Below are 18,005 nucleotides of genomic sequence, written 5' to 3'. Positions count from 1 at the left end.
TACCCAACCGACTGCGGTTTACCTAATAAATTTTGCATCTAAATGAGACAACATTCACTTAGAGTGCAAATCAAAGTGGGCCGACATTGGGATATCAGATTACAATCAGATTACATTATTTATAGCTACTCTTTGCACTGGGCATAAGGAAATGTATTTAACAGTAAATGCAACCATACCAATGAAAAATAATCCAATTGCTCACTAAACATGTTTTTAGCAAGAAAAATTAAAAACATTTTTTAAAGGAAATTTTATTGGGCTCATTAAGAATTATTAGAAAGGAAGGACATCTTGTTCCTACCTCTGTGGATCCTGTGAAGGCCACTTTGTCAACATCCATGTGTCTTGCAATAGCAGCGCCTGCTGTGGGCCCCATGCCAGGCAAAATGTTCACTACTCCTTCAGGAAAACCCACCTGTAAATAAAATATAGTATTACTCTTCGAGAACATAAGTCAAATACGGAATGGGATCTTCAGTATGCAATCTTATACTGATTTCAATTGCATTTTATTTATATAGTGCTAAATCACAACAGAGTGTGTCTCAGACTACTTTACAGATAAAGCAGGGCGACCAGGGAAGACTGCCTTTAGTGTTCCCGCCACCAAACTCAGCTGTGCAACGAGAGAAGAAAGAGTTAAAGGTGTAATCCAGAGGAAATTTATTTTATATGTTTATCATGCAAACGTAGCTAAGATTTTATAAAACAATATTTAAAAAAAAAATTCAGAACAGCAGAAATGAAATAAATTAGCGCCAAAGTGCACATTTTCTTTGTAATCCGAATGCCTCCCATGTCTGTTTCAAACCAAGGCTCTGTTGAAGCTGCTTCCATGTGACGTCACGCAAAGACAACCCCAGTACAGAAATGGCTTCCTACACAGAAAATCATACACACTAGTGGGATCTAGAGAAGATAGAAGGCAGTGATGAAGAAGTTTTTATGGAATGTGTAAATGCTACTAGCTTTGAAGTATGTCTTATGCCCATATTTAGTCATGACTCCATGATTTCCTCATGTTCTCAGTGGGGCTCTGCTCTGTAGCCAGATGTGTCCTTGAGCGCATCTCTGCACGTAGGCTAACCTTGATGAACTGTATACTGGACACTTTGTAATAATCCATTGCCAGCTAGAACCGGTTGAGACAGAAACCCCTTGTCTAAGTGTAAAGCCCCAATGTCATGCCACAGGTTTGATCCCACCCATGGTCCGCCCTTCTGACAAGATAAAGGACGTGTGCTTTCTCTGTACCTTCGCACTTGTGATCTGCTCTCTACAGCCATTGTCTGTAACTCATAAGTGCCCAGAATATTCTGTAAGTAAATTCTTCAAAGAAACTGTTCATCATATCCAGCCTTTATTTGGATAGCCAACATTCCCACTACCCGAAATTAAACGAACACGCGGAGGAAAAAAAAAAAAGCGTTCTCCAACAATTGGTGACCCCGACATGATTTCGGACTGAGGTGTTGGTTGACAGACAGAACATCGGCCGGCCAACAATTGATAAGGTAAGACGACATTTATCCTCCAAAAGTGATCTTCTGTCTGTTAACTGGGGTTGAGGTCCATGTCACGTTGGAATTTGTAACATTGTGAAATTATGGTTTCTGGCTGGTTGAACAGTAGGGGAAACTAGGTGGTATAGTTCTGGGTTCGAGGCCCTCGTGGGTAACCGTCGCGTCCCAGCTAAATGGTTGAAAAGCTGTAGAGTGTCTGGGTGTACCACTCTAAAAAGTGTTTAGAAGTGCCCTGTGTTCGGAGGTTGTTCCGACACAGAAAGGTTGTAAATCCCGTGACTGACAGAACACAGCAGTAAGGTTGAGCCCAGCTCAAAACTTTCCGGACCGGGAGGTTGTCTCGTTCTTTTTGGAGAATCCTAGAGACTGGAATTCCTCATTCGAAATCAAAGGACTCTTTCATTAAAATAGGCTTGAGCACTTTTTGAAAAAATAAATACAAATAATAATGATAAATAAATATAATAATAATAATAATCTATCTGAGAGATCACATAAATTGCAGAAATTAAAGTGACCTTAATAAAATGGCCTTAGAAGGGTATGATGATACCCAGTGGTAGTTAAAAAAAAAAAAAAAAGAGCGTCCTTCGGCATCTGCTGGCTCGTGAGTGTCTCGCGCGCACGCACACACGGGATTGTAGCATAGTGAGGCAAGCGTGCGTGTGTGTATGTGTGTGTGTGAGTGCGAGATCAACCGAGGCGACACTACTTGTATGTTTGCTGCTGTCATTCCAGTTTTTTATATATTTGCATTTTTAAGGCTGATTTCTTTGAGTTGTTGGCTGCGTGAGTGTGCAAGGAGGCCCACCCTCTCTGTTATTGTTGCTTTGTCACTTATCTGTCTCTCTGTTCCACATAAAAAGACCTGTTGACTACAAAAAAAAAAGACAGTGAGAGGGGAGGGGTCATTTCTGATCAAGCAGATCAGGAAGCTGCGGCTTTTCTTGACCGAGCCCTCACTGATTACACTCTGAAATCAGGACACGCCCCTATGGCCTCCGCTTTGCATTCGCAAGTGTTCCGAGCAGCCATTTTAAAGGGCGTTCCCAAGTCTGTGGCGCAAGCCATGGAGGCCATTCCGGACCTCCTGGTGCTGAGGTTTACTGGTGGTAAACATCATTTGAGGAGACATGCTAAAGAAAAAGAGTCTAAGGTTGACAAACGCAAAACTACAGGAACACAACTTACCATGTTGCAGTTGCAAAATCTCAAAAGCAGGAAGAAGCCACTCTTGCTCTGATCTCATCTCCCTCTGTCGGTTCTGAGTACATGATGTATCAAGCAGGTTCATTCATGTGTCGAGGTGAGCCCCTGGTGGCCGTAACGTGTGCTTCAATTGTGGACGGCCTGGTCATTGGGCCCAGGAGCGCAGACAGCAACCTCAAGTGTCTGAATGGAGCACGTGGCTACAATCAATGAGGTTACAACCAACCCCAAGAGAGCCAAACCAACAGTCACAGACTCTTTTGCATTCTTTTGTGTTTGCACCTAACTGTCCAGTCAATCTTTTGGGCAGAGATCTACTCATCACCACATGACCTCTCATCAAATGCACCCCTGATGGACTCATCCTGGATTTTCCGGATGGTAACACCTACTGCTGCTTGGCTGCCTCTGCCTCCGGTGCCATCTCCCAGTTCCCGCTTGTTGAACATCGCCCTGTAGCATGCGCCACTGCCGACTTGTACTGGGCAATAGTGGATATTGACAACACTGGTTGACTCGAAGCTGAACACTTTTGGACTCTCTGGTCACCTTGGGATCACAACCTCAGACCTTATGATATGATAACAGATTGTATGCATTGCACTCTGTACTATGAGAGATCAGGGGGATGTGATGTAAAGTGAGACATTTCAGGAAATTGAAAACAATGTATGGGAATTGACCATGGGCGATTTGTTTGCAGCAAAACAAGATGTCGCCTTTTCGGTGTTCCTGACTCCTGAACAACTCAAATGGTACAGGATGGCGGCTCCCCCGGATCCTTCTATGCTTCCTTGTCACCCACGTCTCCTTGATGGTCTCACCTCAGCACACAGCAAAGGATCTCAGTCCGTTTGTCCTGGCATGCACACAGGCCACTGATTGGCAAAACACATTTCACTCTGTATTGCTCTATTCCCTGTCACTTGATGCTAATTGGATTCAGTCTAACACATTTTTACCCACTTCTTTTTTGGAGCTCCAGCTTCTGGATAGGCACCATCGACGTGAAACAACTGATAGCGATTTTGCTGGTCAACTTCATTATTCTCTTCTCACATCGCTGTGGTCCATGGATCCCACTGATGTTGGTCTCTGCAATGTATCACCTGTTGTGTTTCAGATGAAACCAGGACAAATATATGTTCCCCGATACTCTGTAAAAGAGGCTGGGATGATTGGCATTTCGGAAACAATTGACGGCTTGCTGAAAGCAGGAGTGTTGTGTGAAATTCCTGGCTCTGATTTTATCACCTCCATCTTGCCTGTTGAAAAGAAGAACACTGGAAAGTTTCGCATGGTCCATGACTGCGAGCAATTAATGCGGCCATGTTAACCCTCAGTTTGCCCATCCCGAGCCCGCACTCTCCATTGTCCCAAATTACATCAGCCCACACCCATTTCACTTACATTGACTTGGCTAATGCTTTCTTTTGCTTCACCCTTCAATGAATCATTTTTTTGCTTTCACTTGGAATGGTGTTTGCTACTCCTCCAATCACCTGCCTAAAGGCTTTTTTCTTTTACCTGGACTCTTCAGTGACTGTCTTTGTCAGTGGCGGCTCCATCTGAAACTTCTTGTCTCGAAGCCTCTAGGTCTTTGCTTTCTCATTTGGCCTCTGTTGGACTGAAGTGTTCCAAGTCCAAACTCCAGATTTTCCGACCACAGGTTTCCTTTCTCGGACCTCTGATCTCACGCCATGGCACAGGAATGTCTCCCTCTTACAAAGACGATATCCTCCATCACCCAAAACCAACAAATGTCAAAACCATGCTGGGCTTTCTCGGTCTTTGCAACTACTCCAGGCATCATGTTCCAAACTTTGCTAATGCAAATGCTCAATGAACAAGGTATGCGCAATCTTTCTAACACTCTTTGTTGGACCACGGAACCAGACTCTTCCTTCATCTCCTTGGAGCAACATCTTTCCACTGCTGCAGCTCTTGCAATTCCTGATTGCAGTCGCAAGTTCTCTCTTGACATGTCTGAAAAGATCGGCAGTGTTTCTGCTGCTCTTTATCAGAAAGGGGAAGGAGGAAGTCGACAAGTTTGTATGCATCGACTCCATTGGAAAAATACGAGCAAAGACACTCAATTTGCGCTTCTTTCGCATCTGCTCTAGCCAGATTGATTCAGAAGACATCTCACATTGTTCTTCATCACCCACTGACTGTGCGAACATCACACAGTACAGTCCAGTACATCACAAGTCAAGCTTTCACCATGACTGGAGGAAGACAAGGGAAAATTGAAGCAATTTTAACACAACCACATATTCTCTTTACTCATGAAGGGGTAAACATAGCTGAAGGTCTGCTCGGACGAGAACCGCATTGTTGTGTACAAAAAACTACGGAAAAAAACTCACTCCGCACTGAACTTTACAAGACACCTCTTGACAACCTGGACTTGATTCTTTTCACAGATGGATGTTGCTTCAAAGGCAACGATGGCCTACAATCTGGATTTGCAGTAACCCAACCCACAGAAACAGGTTTTGAAAAACTTCAGGCAGAAAGGATTCCAGGCTCCCATTCAGCACAAAGAGCAGAAATTTTGGCATTAACAGCAGCACTCAAGTTGGCAAAAAAACACTCAGTAAACATTTACACAGATTCAGCGTATGCACACATGACAGTTCATGTTTCATTAAAAGAATGGCAGCGAAACGATTTCCAAATTGCAACCGGTACACAAATTAAACATTAGGACGACATTATCGAATTGCGAGATGCTTAAATGCTCCCAACAGCGGTGGCAGTATTGAAATGCAAAGATCACTCTCAAACTAATGATTTTGTATCAGCAGGAAACAAATCAGCAGATCGAGCAGCAAAAAAGGTTGCGGGGTACCGACCAACACTCCAACTAACTGTAAGTAAGTCTGAATGTGACCATCAACAGGAGGTGACAGTACAAACAGTTAAGTTGTGGCAGGAAAAAGAAAGTCCAGAAGAAAAGAGTGTGTGGAAGTCGAAAGGGGGTGTCAAAGATGAGGATGGCATATGGCGAAAAGCGGGTAAGTGCATTCCATTTCAGACACAATTGAAATATTTTATTTCTGAAACCCATGGAACATGCCATGTAGGTGTGGATGAAACACTGAGACGACTGTAGTTAAAAGTAATTAAACGTAAATGGTCTGAACCTAGGTGTGCAGGTCTCTTTCAGGTCACGGAACAGACAGTCACAGCAGTACGTCCTGCAGGAAAGGGGGACACGTGGTTCTACATCTCGTCTACACGACCCGCCAGATCCACCTCAGGCTCATCAATCCCTCCACCTGACGACAACCAGAAAACCACGTTTTCTCCAGTGCCGGCTGGCACCCGTTGATGACATCATTCGACAAGGACGCTGACTGCGCCTCAGCTCGACTCATCGCAGAGGAAAAGGCCTTATGCCCGATGCACCACCCACTCCGGACGATGACGACGTTGGCACCTTTCTTTAATTTTGTTCATTTCAAGTGTCGGACTCTTTCGTGTCCGAAAGAGGGATTGAAGTATGCTTTATGCCCATAATTAGTCATGACTCCATAATTTCCTCATGTCCTGAGTGGGGCTCTGCTCTGTAGCCAGATGTGTCCTTGAGCGCATCTCTGCACGTAGGCTAACCTTGATGAAGTGCATACTGGACACTTTGTAATAATCCAATGCCAGCTAGAACCGGTTGAGACAGAAACCCTTTGCCTAAGTGGAAACCCCAATGTCATGCAGGTTTGATACCACCCATGGTCCGCCCTTCTGACAAGATAAAGGATGTGTGCGTTCTCTGTACCTTCGCACTTGTGATCTGCTCTCTACAGCCATTGTCTGGAACTCATAAGTACCTGGAATATTCTGTAAGTAAATTCTTCGAAGAAACTGTTCATCATCTCGGCTTTAATTGGATAACCAACATTCTCACTACCCGAAATTAAATGAACACCCCGAGGGAAAAAAAGCGTCCTCCAACAGCTTCTTGTGTGTGCATAAGAGATCACAAGAAATCTTGTGTCTGAAAACCAAGATCTTAAACAAATGGTATCAGACCTTCAACTCTCCCGCCACACTGCTGAACAGAAAATATTGGACATTAGCATGCCTACTGGTTCACAGTTCCACTCAGATCTCCAATCATGCAAGTGTTGCATTAGATGAGAATTGTGCCATACAAGATAAGACTTGGTTGAACTAGTAGTTTGCCCGTGTGAGGAAAGAGCACACAATTATAACTTATTAAAATTACTGGCATGTGTTCTTAGTACGGTTTTTTTCATCATGTTGGTTTGGCTTTCTCGCTTTACATTAAATCTGGCTGAGTAAAGGTACCGGTATGTGTGTGGAAGGAATGATGTTCACGAATATGATATGGCACTTTGATGTGTATGATGTGTCTCTTTGCTGTAACACTGTAAAAAATGTGGCTCTTCATCTCTGACTGGTTGGCCACCCTTGGGCTAGAGAGTAGAAACATGTTTATGCTTGAGTAAATAAATGAAAACGTTAAGCAAAAAAATACAATAGTTACAGAGCTTTTTCTTATCCACCAATAATTCTGCAATTACAATTCATAAATTACCTGAGCCGCTTATCATCACAAGGGTCACAGATGTGCTGGAGCCTTTTCCAGGTATTTTGTGCAGGAGGCGGGGTAATCCCCACATTAGATAATTACGGTAAAAAGGATCCAGTCAACCAGTTCAGGGTGTAGTCTTCCTTTTGCCCAATATTAGTTGTAATGGGCTCCGGCACTCCTGTGCTCCTTGTTTAGATAAGTGGCTTGGAAAATGGACATGGTCATGCTATGTATTACAGCTTTTGGAATGTTTCATCAAAGAATTATGTACAATGTTGTTATATCATAACTGTTAATAAAATAACAAAAAATCAATTACCACCCTATCACCACTTAACCCACACATGTGGAATTGACAGACCCTCCACATGCTTGTGTGGATTACTCCAGCATCTTCGTACTTGACAAAGGCATGAATGGTAAACTAATTGAATCTATATTTGCTTGTAGGTGTGAATGTGAGTGCAAATGTTTAGTTTTGTTTTTTTGTTCTGTGTAGTTGACTGGAAACTGTCCAGTATGCTGGGATAGGCTCCAACATCTACAAGCCATACAGACATCAATAATGTAACCTCTAATGTAGCACTTTTCAAGGCACTCATAGGTGTTCTACAATGGACCTTTCCGACTGGGGATTTTAAGCTCCGCCCCCTTAGCTACAGTTGCCATGTCCCACAAGCTTTACTGCTCACAACCAAAATGGCAACTGAACAGAACAGGTTTCAAGTCGATTCTCTATCGCGTATTCCAGATAATATTGTGGTATGTTTTTTGCCAAATGCGTCAGTCTTGTCCAAGAGAGTTTTTCAGAGAGGTCTCAATTATTTCACACATGAATATATACACGGAATTCAGATTTTGGACGGAGCTGGGACGCAATGTCAGAGTTACAGTGAAATGTTGGCGATCAATGCAAAAAAGTTTGACGCCTCAGATACTTCATATTGAAATCCAATGGGATAAAATAGTATAATCGTACTGCATGTAAAGCAGGGTGAGTACTTTTTACTTGGAAAGATCATGAGTAATATCATTGTAGTCTTTATAAGTGAGTTAGGTTTGATTTTCTATGCATTTCTTTTTTTTTTCCATTTAAACAATGATGATTAACTCGGTCATTACCATAGTGACCAGATGAAAAAGGTTGACTTGGCTCGGAATCGAACTCAGTGCTCTTTCTTAAAAATCTGATATGATACAAATAGCCAAATACACATTTCTCTTGCATGACACGTATCACTGACCCGACTCTTCGGCATAAAATATTACACACTTCATTCAGCAGGTGAGTGATACACTAACAAAGTGAAAGTTGTTCTCCTGCAATGTATAAAGCACTGATACTAATTACATCAAAATCACAGAAGATACTTCTCCCACACTTACCGTTGAACATACAGCCTTGTGTTTGTTGATATTGTTCACATTTAGTTACATTTAGTCACATGCAGTCTTCCGCGAGCCTTAATCCATCGTAGATACTTCGTCAACTGTGTTTTAGGCTTTTGAAAATGAATCAACCGGGCCCCTTGTAACCTAGCAGGATATCTTTCATCAGAATTGCATGTTCCCCAAGCACATCTGAGGACCATTTTCTTCGTAGCATTAACTTTCCAAGCATACGCTACTGACAACCGGTATTGCTTGTGGGACAACATGGCGGCAGGGTCATGTCAAACCAGGGGTTAAGACAATGCGGCTATCTTTCTTTTTTCTATTATAATACGAGTTGTTGAGAGGTCGGACCTGTCCATTACGCACATCATTCATTCACTCCACAGTCATCCCCATATTGTGATAAACTACTTGTGTAGTCACAGGTGCCATATCTGACACATCAAAGAAAAGTGTGGCTGCCATTCTGTTTCTGTGTCTCCGACAGCTAACAAATATCCAACCACGTTCAGTCATAGGCAATGTGGGATAAGTCTCTTGAACAGTTACACAACGACGACATGCACTCAGGGAGGGATTTGAATCCGCCAGCCTTCTGATCTATATGCTGTATTTTACTACAATCTAAATGTTATCCTGTCATTAGGGCCTACGCCCCTGGTGTTTATCCATCTATTAAATGTTAAACAAGATTGAACTACAGTATTTGTTTTGTGGGAGGATGTTTATTGGTGTATCAATAGAAACCTGTAACATATTTCTTTAAATGATAGTTGGGGGGGGGATAACCATGAATGACAAACAGATTGCAGAGGTAACAAATCAAAAGTAAATGTTTGTAATGATTATTATTTTATATATGTACAAGTCATGTGTATTGTATAATGTCAGTGTTTTGCACTGAAGTGGATTTAACTCTGCAGGACGAAAAACATCAAAGTACCTCTTTTATCAGGCTGGCTACATAGAGAGCGGTAAGCGGCGTCTGCTCAGCGACTTTCATCACCACTGTGTTACCAGTTGCAAGAGCGGGGCCTAGTTTCCATGCTTGCATCAAGAGAGGAACGTTCCACTGCAGGGGGGAAAGAAAACAAAACTTAACCACTTTGCATGCCCTCTCAATGGTTTGAGCTCATATAGCAAACATTCTGACTCATCTTAAAGACAAAGCCTTTACAGTCCAGCTTAAAAAAACTAAATATTCACATGGTGTACTGCAATATTTCTGCATATGCTGCTATCTTTATTCTTTGGGTGGGTTCCCAAATTCTCAAGTTTTGAAATGCATATCAGGTTTCTAGACCTGACAGCTTAAGGACATTTTACGTAGATGAACTTTTGTGGAAAAAGGAGCAGATGGGCAGAAAGAAAATGTTAGATTATTTATCAAGTTAAATATGTAATCAAAGAAGTGAGGTAATACAAATAAAATACATTGTAGTTCTCAAGCAGAGTGCTTTAAAATCCTGCATAAGCGTAAGTCATGCTTTTATTCTCAGTAGTAAAGTGCACTGCAAATATTCTGACTCATCTTTAAAAATAAAGCATCTACATTTAAAGTTAAAAAGACTATATTTTTATATGGTGGACTGAAACATTTAACATGCTGTTAATTTATTCTGAAGGAGGGTTACCAAATTCTGGTTTGGGAACACAAATCAGAACACTGCAAGCACAACTTGAAGTGATTAGTGTCAGTTACAAACATGTGCAGTTGAAACCAGTTCCGTATACTGTGCAAAAACACGTTTCATTTTTGTTTCACTGTCTGAAGTCAAATCAGATGAAATCTCTCCTGTTTCAGGTCAGTCAGGATCACCAAAATTATTTAATTTTCTTGAATGCCAGAACAACGAGAGAGAGAATTTCTTCTCAACATAATATTGCATTTAAAACTGGGGACAGCACATCTTGTTGAATCCAATCATGTTTGCGTCACCCTTACGCACACATACATCCCCCTACAAAAACAAACAAGGCCTCAAACAAAGACAATTACAACATGGCCTGAGAATGCACACTCTCAGCAGCAGAACTGTTTTTCACACACTGTTTGGGAATTATTTGAACACCAGAACCTTCAGGAACACATCAAAAACTGCATAGACAGTGTGACTATCAATAGACCAACCAAAAACCCTGGATACCCAAGAGACTAAGGCCCTTATGACCAGATGAGTGCCGGAAACACAGACCCCTTGCTGCCAGAGGAACTAAACCGTTTCGTTGCCCGTTTTGAGACAGATAGATCAAATTCAGGCTCATCACAACCAGGAACCAGGAAAGCTGCTGGCCTAGATGGGGTGCCGGGGAAAGTAATTAAAGCCTGTGCTGATCACTGACCAGTGTTTCACAAAAATCTTCAACAGATCCCTGCAACAATCAACCATTTCCTCCAGCCTGAAATCTGCAACAATCATCCCCATGACAGTCTATATGATTACAGGCCTGTTGCACTCACCTGTGATCATGAAGTGCTTTGGGAGGGTAGTTGCACGCCACATAAGGGGCTCACTCCCTCCCTCACTCGACCCCTACCAGTTTGCCTACAGATGAAACCGGTCCAGCAACGATGCTATTGCAGTCGCTCTCCACACTGCACTGAGCTACCTGGAACTCTAAGGGAACTACGTAAGGATGCTTTTCATAGACTTTATCTCAGCCTTTAATACCATCACCCCAGGTATTTTGGTTGACAAACTCTCCCTCCTTGGACTATCTCCTTCAATCTGCTGCTGGATCAAAGACTTTCTCATAAACAGTCCACAGTCTGTCAGACTTGACCCGCACCTTTTTTCCTCAATCACCCTCTGCACAAGGTCCCCCCAAGGTTGTGTTCTGAGCCCTCTGCTATATTCTCTGTACACATATGACTGTATACCAGCCCGTCCCAGCAACTCCATCATCAAGTTTGCTGATGAGACCACCGTGTTCGGGCTCATCTTAAAAGGAGATGAGTCTGCCTACAGGGTTGAGATTGTAAAACTGTCAAAGTGATGTACAGTGAACAAACTAACACTGAACACCACAAAGACAAAGAAAATCATCCTGGACTTTCGGAAGTGCAGCATGTATCCGGTCCTACTACTCATCAATGGGGAGTGTGTGCAGAGGGTCCACTCCATCAGATTTCTGGGAGTCTACATCACAGACAAACTCATCTAGACTGAAAACACCACAGGGTAGTGAAAGCAGCGACTCCACTTCCTGAGAGTGCTCAGGAAGAACAACTTGGAAGCTAAGCTGCTGCTGGCTTTCTTCAGAACCACCGTGGAGAGCATCCTCGCATACTGCATTACAGTGTGGTATGCCTGATGTACAGCAGCAGACAGGAAAGCCCTGCAAAGAGTGATCAACGGCGCCCAGAAGATCACTGGCTGCTCTCTGCCCTCCCTTGAGGACATTAGCAAGGTATTCTTCTATTTTTATTCTATTTTATTTGCGCATCCACCTTGCGGAGAAGCACTTGTTTTTTCGTTGTATGCATACTCATATAATGACATAAAGGCTAACCCTGATTTGATTGAAAAACTGCTCTAAGAGGCCAGCACCAATTGCCACAGTGGACTCAAATGACCCAGACGCGAGTCACGTAAGTAACTGCACAGGTGAAAGCAGTTCTGTCATTGGTGATATGGCATGCCAATGCATTACAAAAATCATTGCAAAGTAGAGGATATGTTACAATATGTGTAATATATTTGTTTCTGGTATTTTAAAAACGTTAACATGAAAATATTTTTTCTAAATAAATATATAAAAAAATCCTTGTCCCCATTGCCTCTTATTTTGGCTATGCTTCCTTCTCATCACAATAACGACTGCAGAGGTGAGTAGCAATTCCTTACATTTACTCAGTCACATTTACTGAAGTAGCATTTTGGATAAATTGTACTTGTCAATTACTTTTACTCTTTTACAATGTTCTAAATGCTTCTCGCTACTTTTATTTTTTTTACAAGAAAGATCCATGACCTCGCACGTCTTCTATTGGGCTTCTTGGGCATAGGCGTTAACATTAGAAAAGCCAGCCAAGCTAACCTAAGAGGCGACTATGATGGAAAGGTCATCATTACTATTTACGATAACGGCGCGCAACTTGTGAAAACAACAGCTTTCGTAGATTGTAGTATTGGTCTGGCACTGTCTGTCCAATGTGGATATTTCAGCCCACATCTAACTTGAGAAAACACCGTCCAGTTATGGCAAATGTTTCCTGTGGTTTCGGCTGTGCAGATGAGGCCACATTAGCCCCATTATAATGAGCATAACTATAAAAGATTCATCTCTTGGGGTGTGTGCAAATCTCCCTCACACTGTTTACACACTTTCAGAATTTGCACATTTTGTCATTTTTATTTTCTTGACGCTAGGCTCTGATTTAAAAAATCTGAAATTATTTACCATTTACTCAGGACTTGAGTAGTTTTTTTTTCACTGCGTACTTTTTACTCTTACTCATTTTTTTTAGGATTCCTTTTGATGTTTGCTTGACACACATTGTTCTCAAGTAAAGGTACTCTTACTTGAGTACAGTATCTGGTTTCTCGACCCACCTCTTTCAAGAAACCTGACTGACCTAAATAAAATGAACTTTGATTAATTAAAAACTCATTTATGGCCCTTTAAGATTTGTATTTCACTACCTTGGAGCGAAAGCATTAACTATTGATTTTCTAGCATATTACAGTCAGATGTTTTCAATTCAAGTATATCGTGAGCATTTCAAGGTCTTATGATGATGACTGAGCTGGAAGAGATTTTATTTATTTATTTTCCATTAAAATGGTGTAAATTAAAAGTTGTTCTGAAATGCAGTATGAACAAATAGGACAAGAAACAGACTCCTGCAACGTTGTGTGTTCAACTGTGGAGGTTTCATTGTAATGTAGAGGGACCATTTGTGTAAAATAAATTGGAATTGGATTAGTTTTATTCTTGCGAATCTTGAAATCTTTCACCCCTTACCGGAATGATTTGTCCACAAACTCCAATAGGTTCATGCCTGGTGTAGCAGAAATAATCTCCATCAATGGGGATGGTTTTTCCCTCCCATTTATCAGCCCAGCCTGCGTAGTACCTGAGAACATCATAACTGTTCAGACAAGGGCAGGGATCGAACATTCATAATTTTCCCATGTGCTCATCCTTTAGCCATCTTTATGGTGGTGGATGGTTTTATTGTGCCCAAAATCCAACAACCTCAGATGTCGGTGGGGGGCATACATCAGAAGCCCCTATGTTTAGAAACATATTAAACCAAATTCTGACCCTCCCAGATGAAAGTCATTGAACCTTCCTCCAACCTAGGCCTGGAGGTGGAGTTCAAAGGCATGCAGGTGGTAGCTGGGCCTGCACTCACTGGGCACAGCCCAAACGGAACAACATGTGTACCCCTTCCTATGGGCTCACTTGCCGAGGAGGGCCCAAGGGAGTCAGCTGTGCTAGGAAGGGGGCCAAAGACGGGAACCTTGGGAGTTCCGGTCCCTGACTACAGAAGCTGGCCTTAAGAATTTGGAATGCCAGGGAAAGGGCCTGTTCTGATGTGAGGATGAGAGATTGCAGCTAGATAAAGTAGGCCTCACTTCATCATACAGCTGGGGCTCCAGACCTAGTCCTTTAGAGAGGGGTTTGACTCTCTTCCCATCTGGAGTTGCTCTTGTGAGAGACACAAAACAGGTGTGGCCATACTTCCATCCCATCTCAATGCCTGTAAAATGGGGTTCACCGCGGTGGACAAAAGGGTACTGACCCACTTCCTTCAGGTGGATGGGCGCTCAAAAAAAGTGGCACAGCTGCCAAATGACCACTAGCTGGTGATGTGTTGATGGTTGGGAATGAACAAACCCAGTTTTGAAAGCTCCACCCTCATTTTGATAAGTTGTGGCAACATCATACCAACCCAGGCCTGTGCATTGGTTACCTGAGACATTTGACTACATAGGGCAGATCCATTGTGTAGGAAACAGCATACGGCTTCCCGTTGTCAAGGGTCTCCAGTTCCTATGGAAACATTACCACAATAGCAAAACAGCCAAATACATGCAGTGGTTTTGGATCGACAATCAACAGATTTTTTATGTTATTCAAATATGTTGAACATTTTAATTAATTTGTGCTTGTACAAGTTTGTTCCATGGTATGATCATCTTTTTAAATATGCATGTGCCAACAAAGACTGTTCATTCAATCACAAAAGAATTTGGTCAGTGGTGCAAATTGTCTTTACATTCACACAACACAAATATATGGTGTTATGAAAGCACAGGAGACAAATAATGAGATTTGGAGGATTTAGCTGTTTTTCCCAATACAACTCACTGCAAGGTAGGCAGAATTCCTCTCAACTGCATCTGCCAACCGGCTAAGAAGAAGGCCTCGTTGGGAGGCATCCATCCGTCTCCATGGTGACCCCAACCGGAAGGCATCACGTGCTGCTTTTACTGCTTTGTCAACATCCGCCTGGAATAAAAAAACATTTGTCAGTGTCATTATTAAAATAACTGTAAAAGTAATTAGGTCACAACAACACACAACTTTCAAATATAATATGAAGAGCTCTTTCAAAAGCACAAAACAGTGGACCAAATATTTGCTGTTCTGGAATTCCCAATTCACCAGTTTGTAGATTGTAATCTCTCTTTCTCTCTCTCTCCCTCTCTCACTCACACACACACACACACACACACAAACACAAACACGCACACAAAAGTCTGAAAATCTTTATCTTTATGGCAAAATACTGTCTCCTGTATGTATGGTATTTCCTATATTGTGGCATGAAAATGAACAGTTAATGTCAATGCTAAATCACATTTGTTGTGTGCTGAGCAAAACTGGAAAGCTGTTTCTGTTTTCACTGTGTGGATCCAGCGATTTTGAGTCAGTAAGCACCGAAGATTTAAACACATTAATGCCAAATCCATCATCCTTCACTTTGGTCTTCCTCTCGCTTCCTCTCCCTTTGCCTGGTAGCTCCATCCTCAGCACCCTTATACCAATATACTCACTCTCTCGCCTCTGGACATGTTCAAACCAACGAAGGCTGCTCTTTCAAACTTTGTCTCCAAAACATCTAACTTTGGATGTCTCTCTTCTTCTTCTTTTCCTTTCGGCTTGTCCCGTCAGGGGTCGCTACAGCGTGTCATCCTTTGCCATCTTAGCCTATCTCCTGCATCTTCCTCTCTAACCCCAACTCCCCTCATGTCTTCCCTCACCACATCCTTAAACCTTCTCTTTGGTCTTCCTCTCGCTCTTTTGCCTGGCAGCTCCATCCTCAGCACCCTTCCACCAATATACTCACTCTCTGGGCTCTGAACATGTCCAAACCATCGAAGTCTGCTCTCTCGAATTTTGTCTCCAAAACATCCAACATTGGCTGTCCCTCCAATGAGCTCATTTCTAATCCTATCCAACGTGGTCACTCCGAGCGAGAACCTCCACATCTTCATTTCTGCCACCTCCAGTTCTTCTTCCTGTTGTTTCTTCATTGCCACCGTCTCTACTCCGTACATCATGGCCGGCCTCACCACTGTTTTGTAAACTTTGCCCTTCATCCTAGCAGAGACTCTTCTGTCACATAACACACCAGACACCTTTCGCCAGCTGTTCCAACCTGCTTGGACCTGTTTCTTCACTTCCTTGCCACACTCACCATTGCTCTGGATTGTTGACCCTAAATATTTGAAGTCGGCCACCCTCGCTATCTCTTCTCCCTGTAGCCTCACTTTTCCCCCTCCACTTTTCTCATTCACGCACATATATTCTGTTTTACTTCGGCTAATCTTCATTCCTCTCCTCTCCAGTGCATGTCTCCGTCTTTCCAATTGTTCCTCTCCGTGCTCCCTGCTTTCACTGCATATCACAATATCATCTGCGAACATCATGGTCCAAGGGGATTCCAGTCTAACCTCATCTGTCAGCCTATCCATTACCACTGCAAACAGGAAGGGGCTCAGAGCTGATACCTGATGCAGTCCCACCTCCACCTTAAATTCCTCTGTCACACCTAAGGCACACCTCACCATTGTTCTGCTGCCATCATACATGTCCTGTACTATTTTAACATATTTCTCTGCCACACCAGTCTGTCATATGCAGTGAAGATTTCACCCGGACTCTTTTACTGGTGGACTCATGTCTAAGATGGGTTTTGAATGTTAAAACTTGGATCAGTGCCTACCATCCAGCCAGTTCCGACACCTGAACAGAACAGTGTTGCTAAAGGGACCAAATACAAGCTTGGATCAGCCGCTGAACCAGGACACGGTCCAACAAGCTCAAGAAGCCCCCCCCCCCCCCCCAACAGAAAGTACCAAAAATGTGAAGAGCTTTTGTTAAAAGACAAGTTGCGGAAGTATGTTGAGCAGAATCAGCTTTATTAGCCAAGTGTGTAAAAACAAACAAGGAATTTTACGACATTCAGAACAAGAACGAACTACTCCTTATAAGACCCACAGATGTCTAAGATGTAAAGTCTTCTTCATTTAGAACAGGTAGGAGATTAGAGTGTGTCAACATCCCACATTGTGTTAAGGTTGTTCAGAGTGCCTTTAGCCGTTCATAGACCAGTGGAATGACAATTGTGCAAAGGGTCGAATTGTCTCCAAATTATATTACTAATACTAATACTCGTTGGAACACCTGGATGGGAGTGTGTGTCCCAACAATGGCATAAGGCAGAAAATAGTAGATTCTCAGATTAAGAATTTAATGACTTCATTGCTAGACTAACAACTGTTTGAATGCCGTCTAGTTTTGACTTGCATTGATCTGGAGCACTTTCCCGACGGAGGGAACTGGAAGAGCTGGTGGCCAGGATGTGGAGGGTCCAAAAGGATCCTGCCTGCTCTGGACCAACTTCACGTTGCATGCAAGTCTTCAATAGTGGGTAGAGTGGTGCCGACAATCGGTTCAGCGATTTTGATTGATCATCTTTTATTTCCTGAAAACTTTGAACACTGTTGACATGGTTGATTGAAAGCAGCATATGTCGTTCTTGGCGAAAAATGTTTTATTACAGCAAATTGTTTGACCATTCTCAACTGGAAAAACAGGATAAAATTGTTTACAAACCATTTATTATTTAACAATTTAATGACAGTTGTGCAAAATGGAAACAAACAATGCCCGTGACTCCACCCCAAACAAACAGCATCACAAGGAAGTACTGGATATCTGGCTGTTCACATGTGCAGACAGGCTTATGTTCTGATGTGTGCAGGAACTTTGTAGAATTGGGGACACGGTGGATCAACTGGAAAAGCTTTGGCCTCACAGTTCTGAGGTCCCGGGTTCGATCCCGGACCCGCGTG

At 42.6% G+C, this 18,005-nt stretch overlaps 1 protein-coding gene across 2 annotated transcripts in view; it reads right to left on the bottom strand.

Annotated features, from left to right (window-relative positions):
• LOC133501485 (aldehyde dehydrogenase, mitochondrial-like) overlaps window positions 1-18,005 on the bottom strand; it is a 45,401-nt gene that overhangs the window by 15,586 nt on the left and 11,810 nt on the right. For both annotated transcript variants that reach the window (XM_061821288.1, XM_061821289.1), the window contains exons 3-7: window positions 15,013-15,153; window positions 14,615-14,694; window positions 13,660-13,771; window positions 9,635-9,763; window positions 305-418 (exon numbers count right to left, since the gene is read on the bottom strand). In XM_061821288.1, the coding sequence (XP_061677272.1) occupies window positions 305-418; window positions 9,635-9,763; window positions 13,660-13,771; window positions 14,615-14,694; window positions 15,013-15,153 (576 nt within the window). The remainder of the gene's footprint in view (window positions 1-304; window positions 419-9,634; window positions 9,764-13,659; window positions 13,772-14,614; window positions 14,695-15,012; window positions 15,154-18,005) is intronic.

Source organism: Syngnathoides biaculeatus, chromosome 5 (genome assembly GCF_019802595.1).
Source record: "Syngnathoides biaculeatus isolate LvHL_M chromosome 5, ASM1980259v1, whole genome shotgun sequence".
NCBI classification, from domain to species: domain Eukaryota; kingdom Metazoa; phylum Chordata; class Actinopteri; order Syngnathiformes; family Syngnathidae; genus Syngnathoides; species Syngnathoides biaculeatus.
Note: the sequence above shows the minus strand (reverse complement) of the source record. Positions and strands in the feature narration are given on the sequence as shown.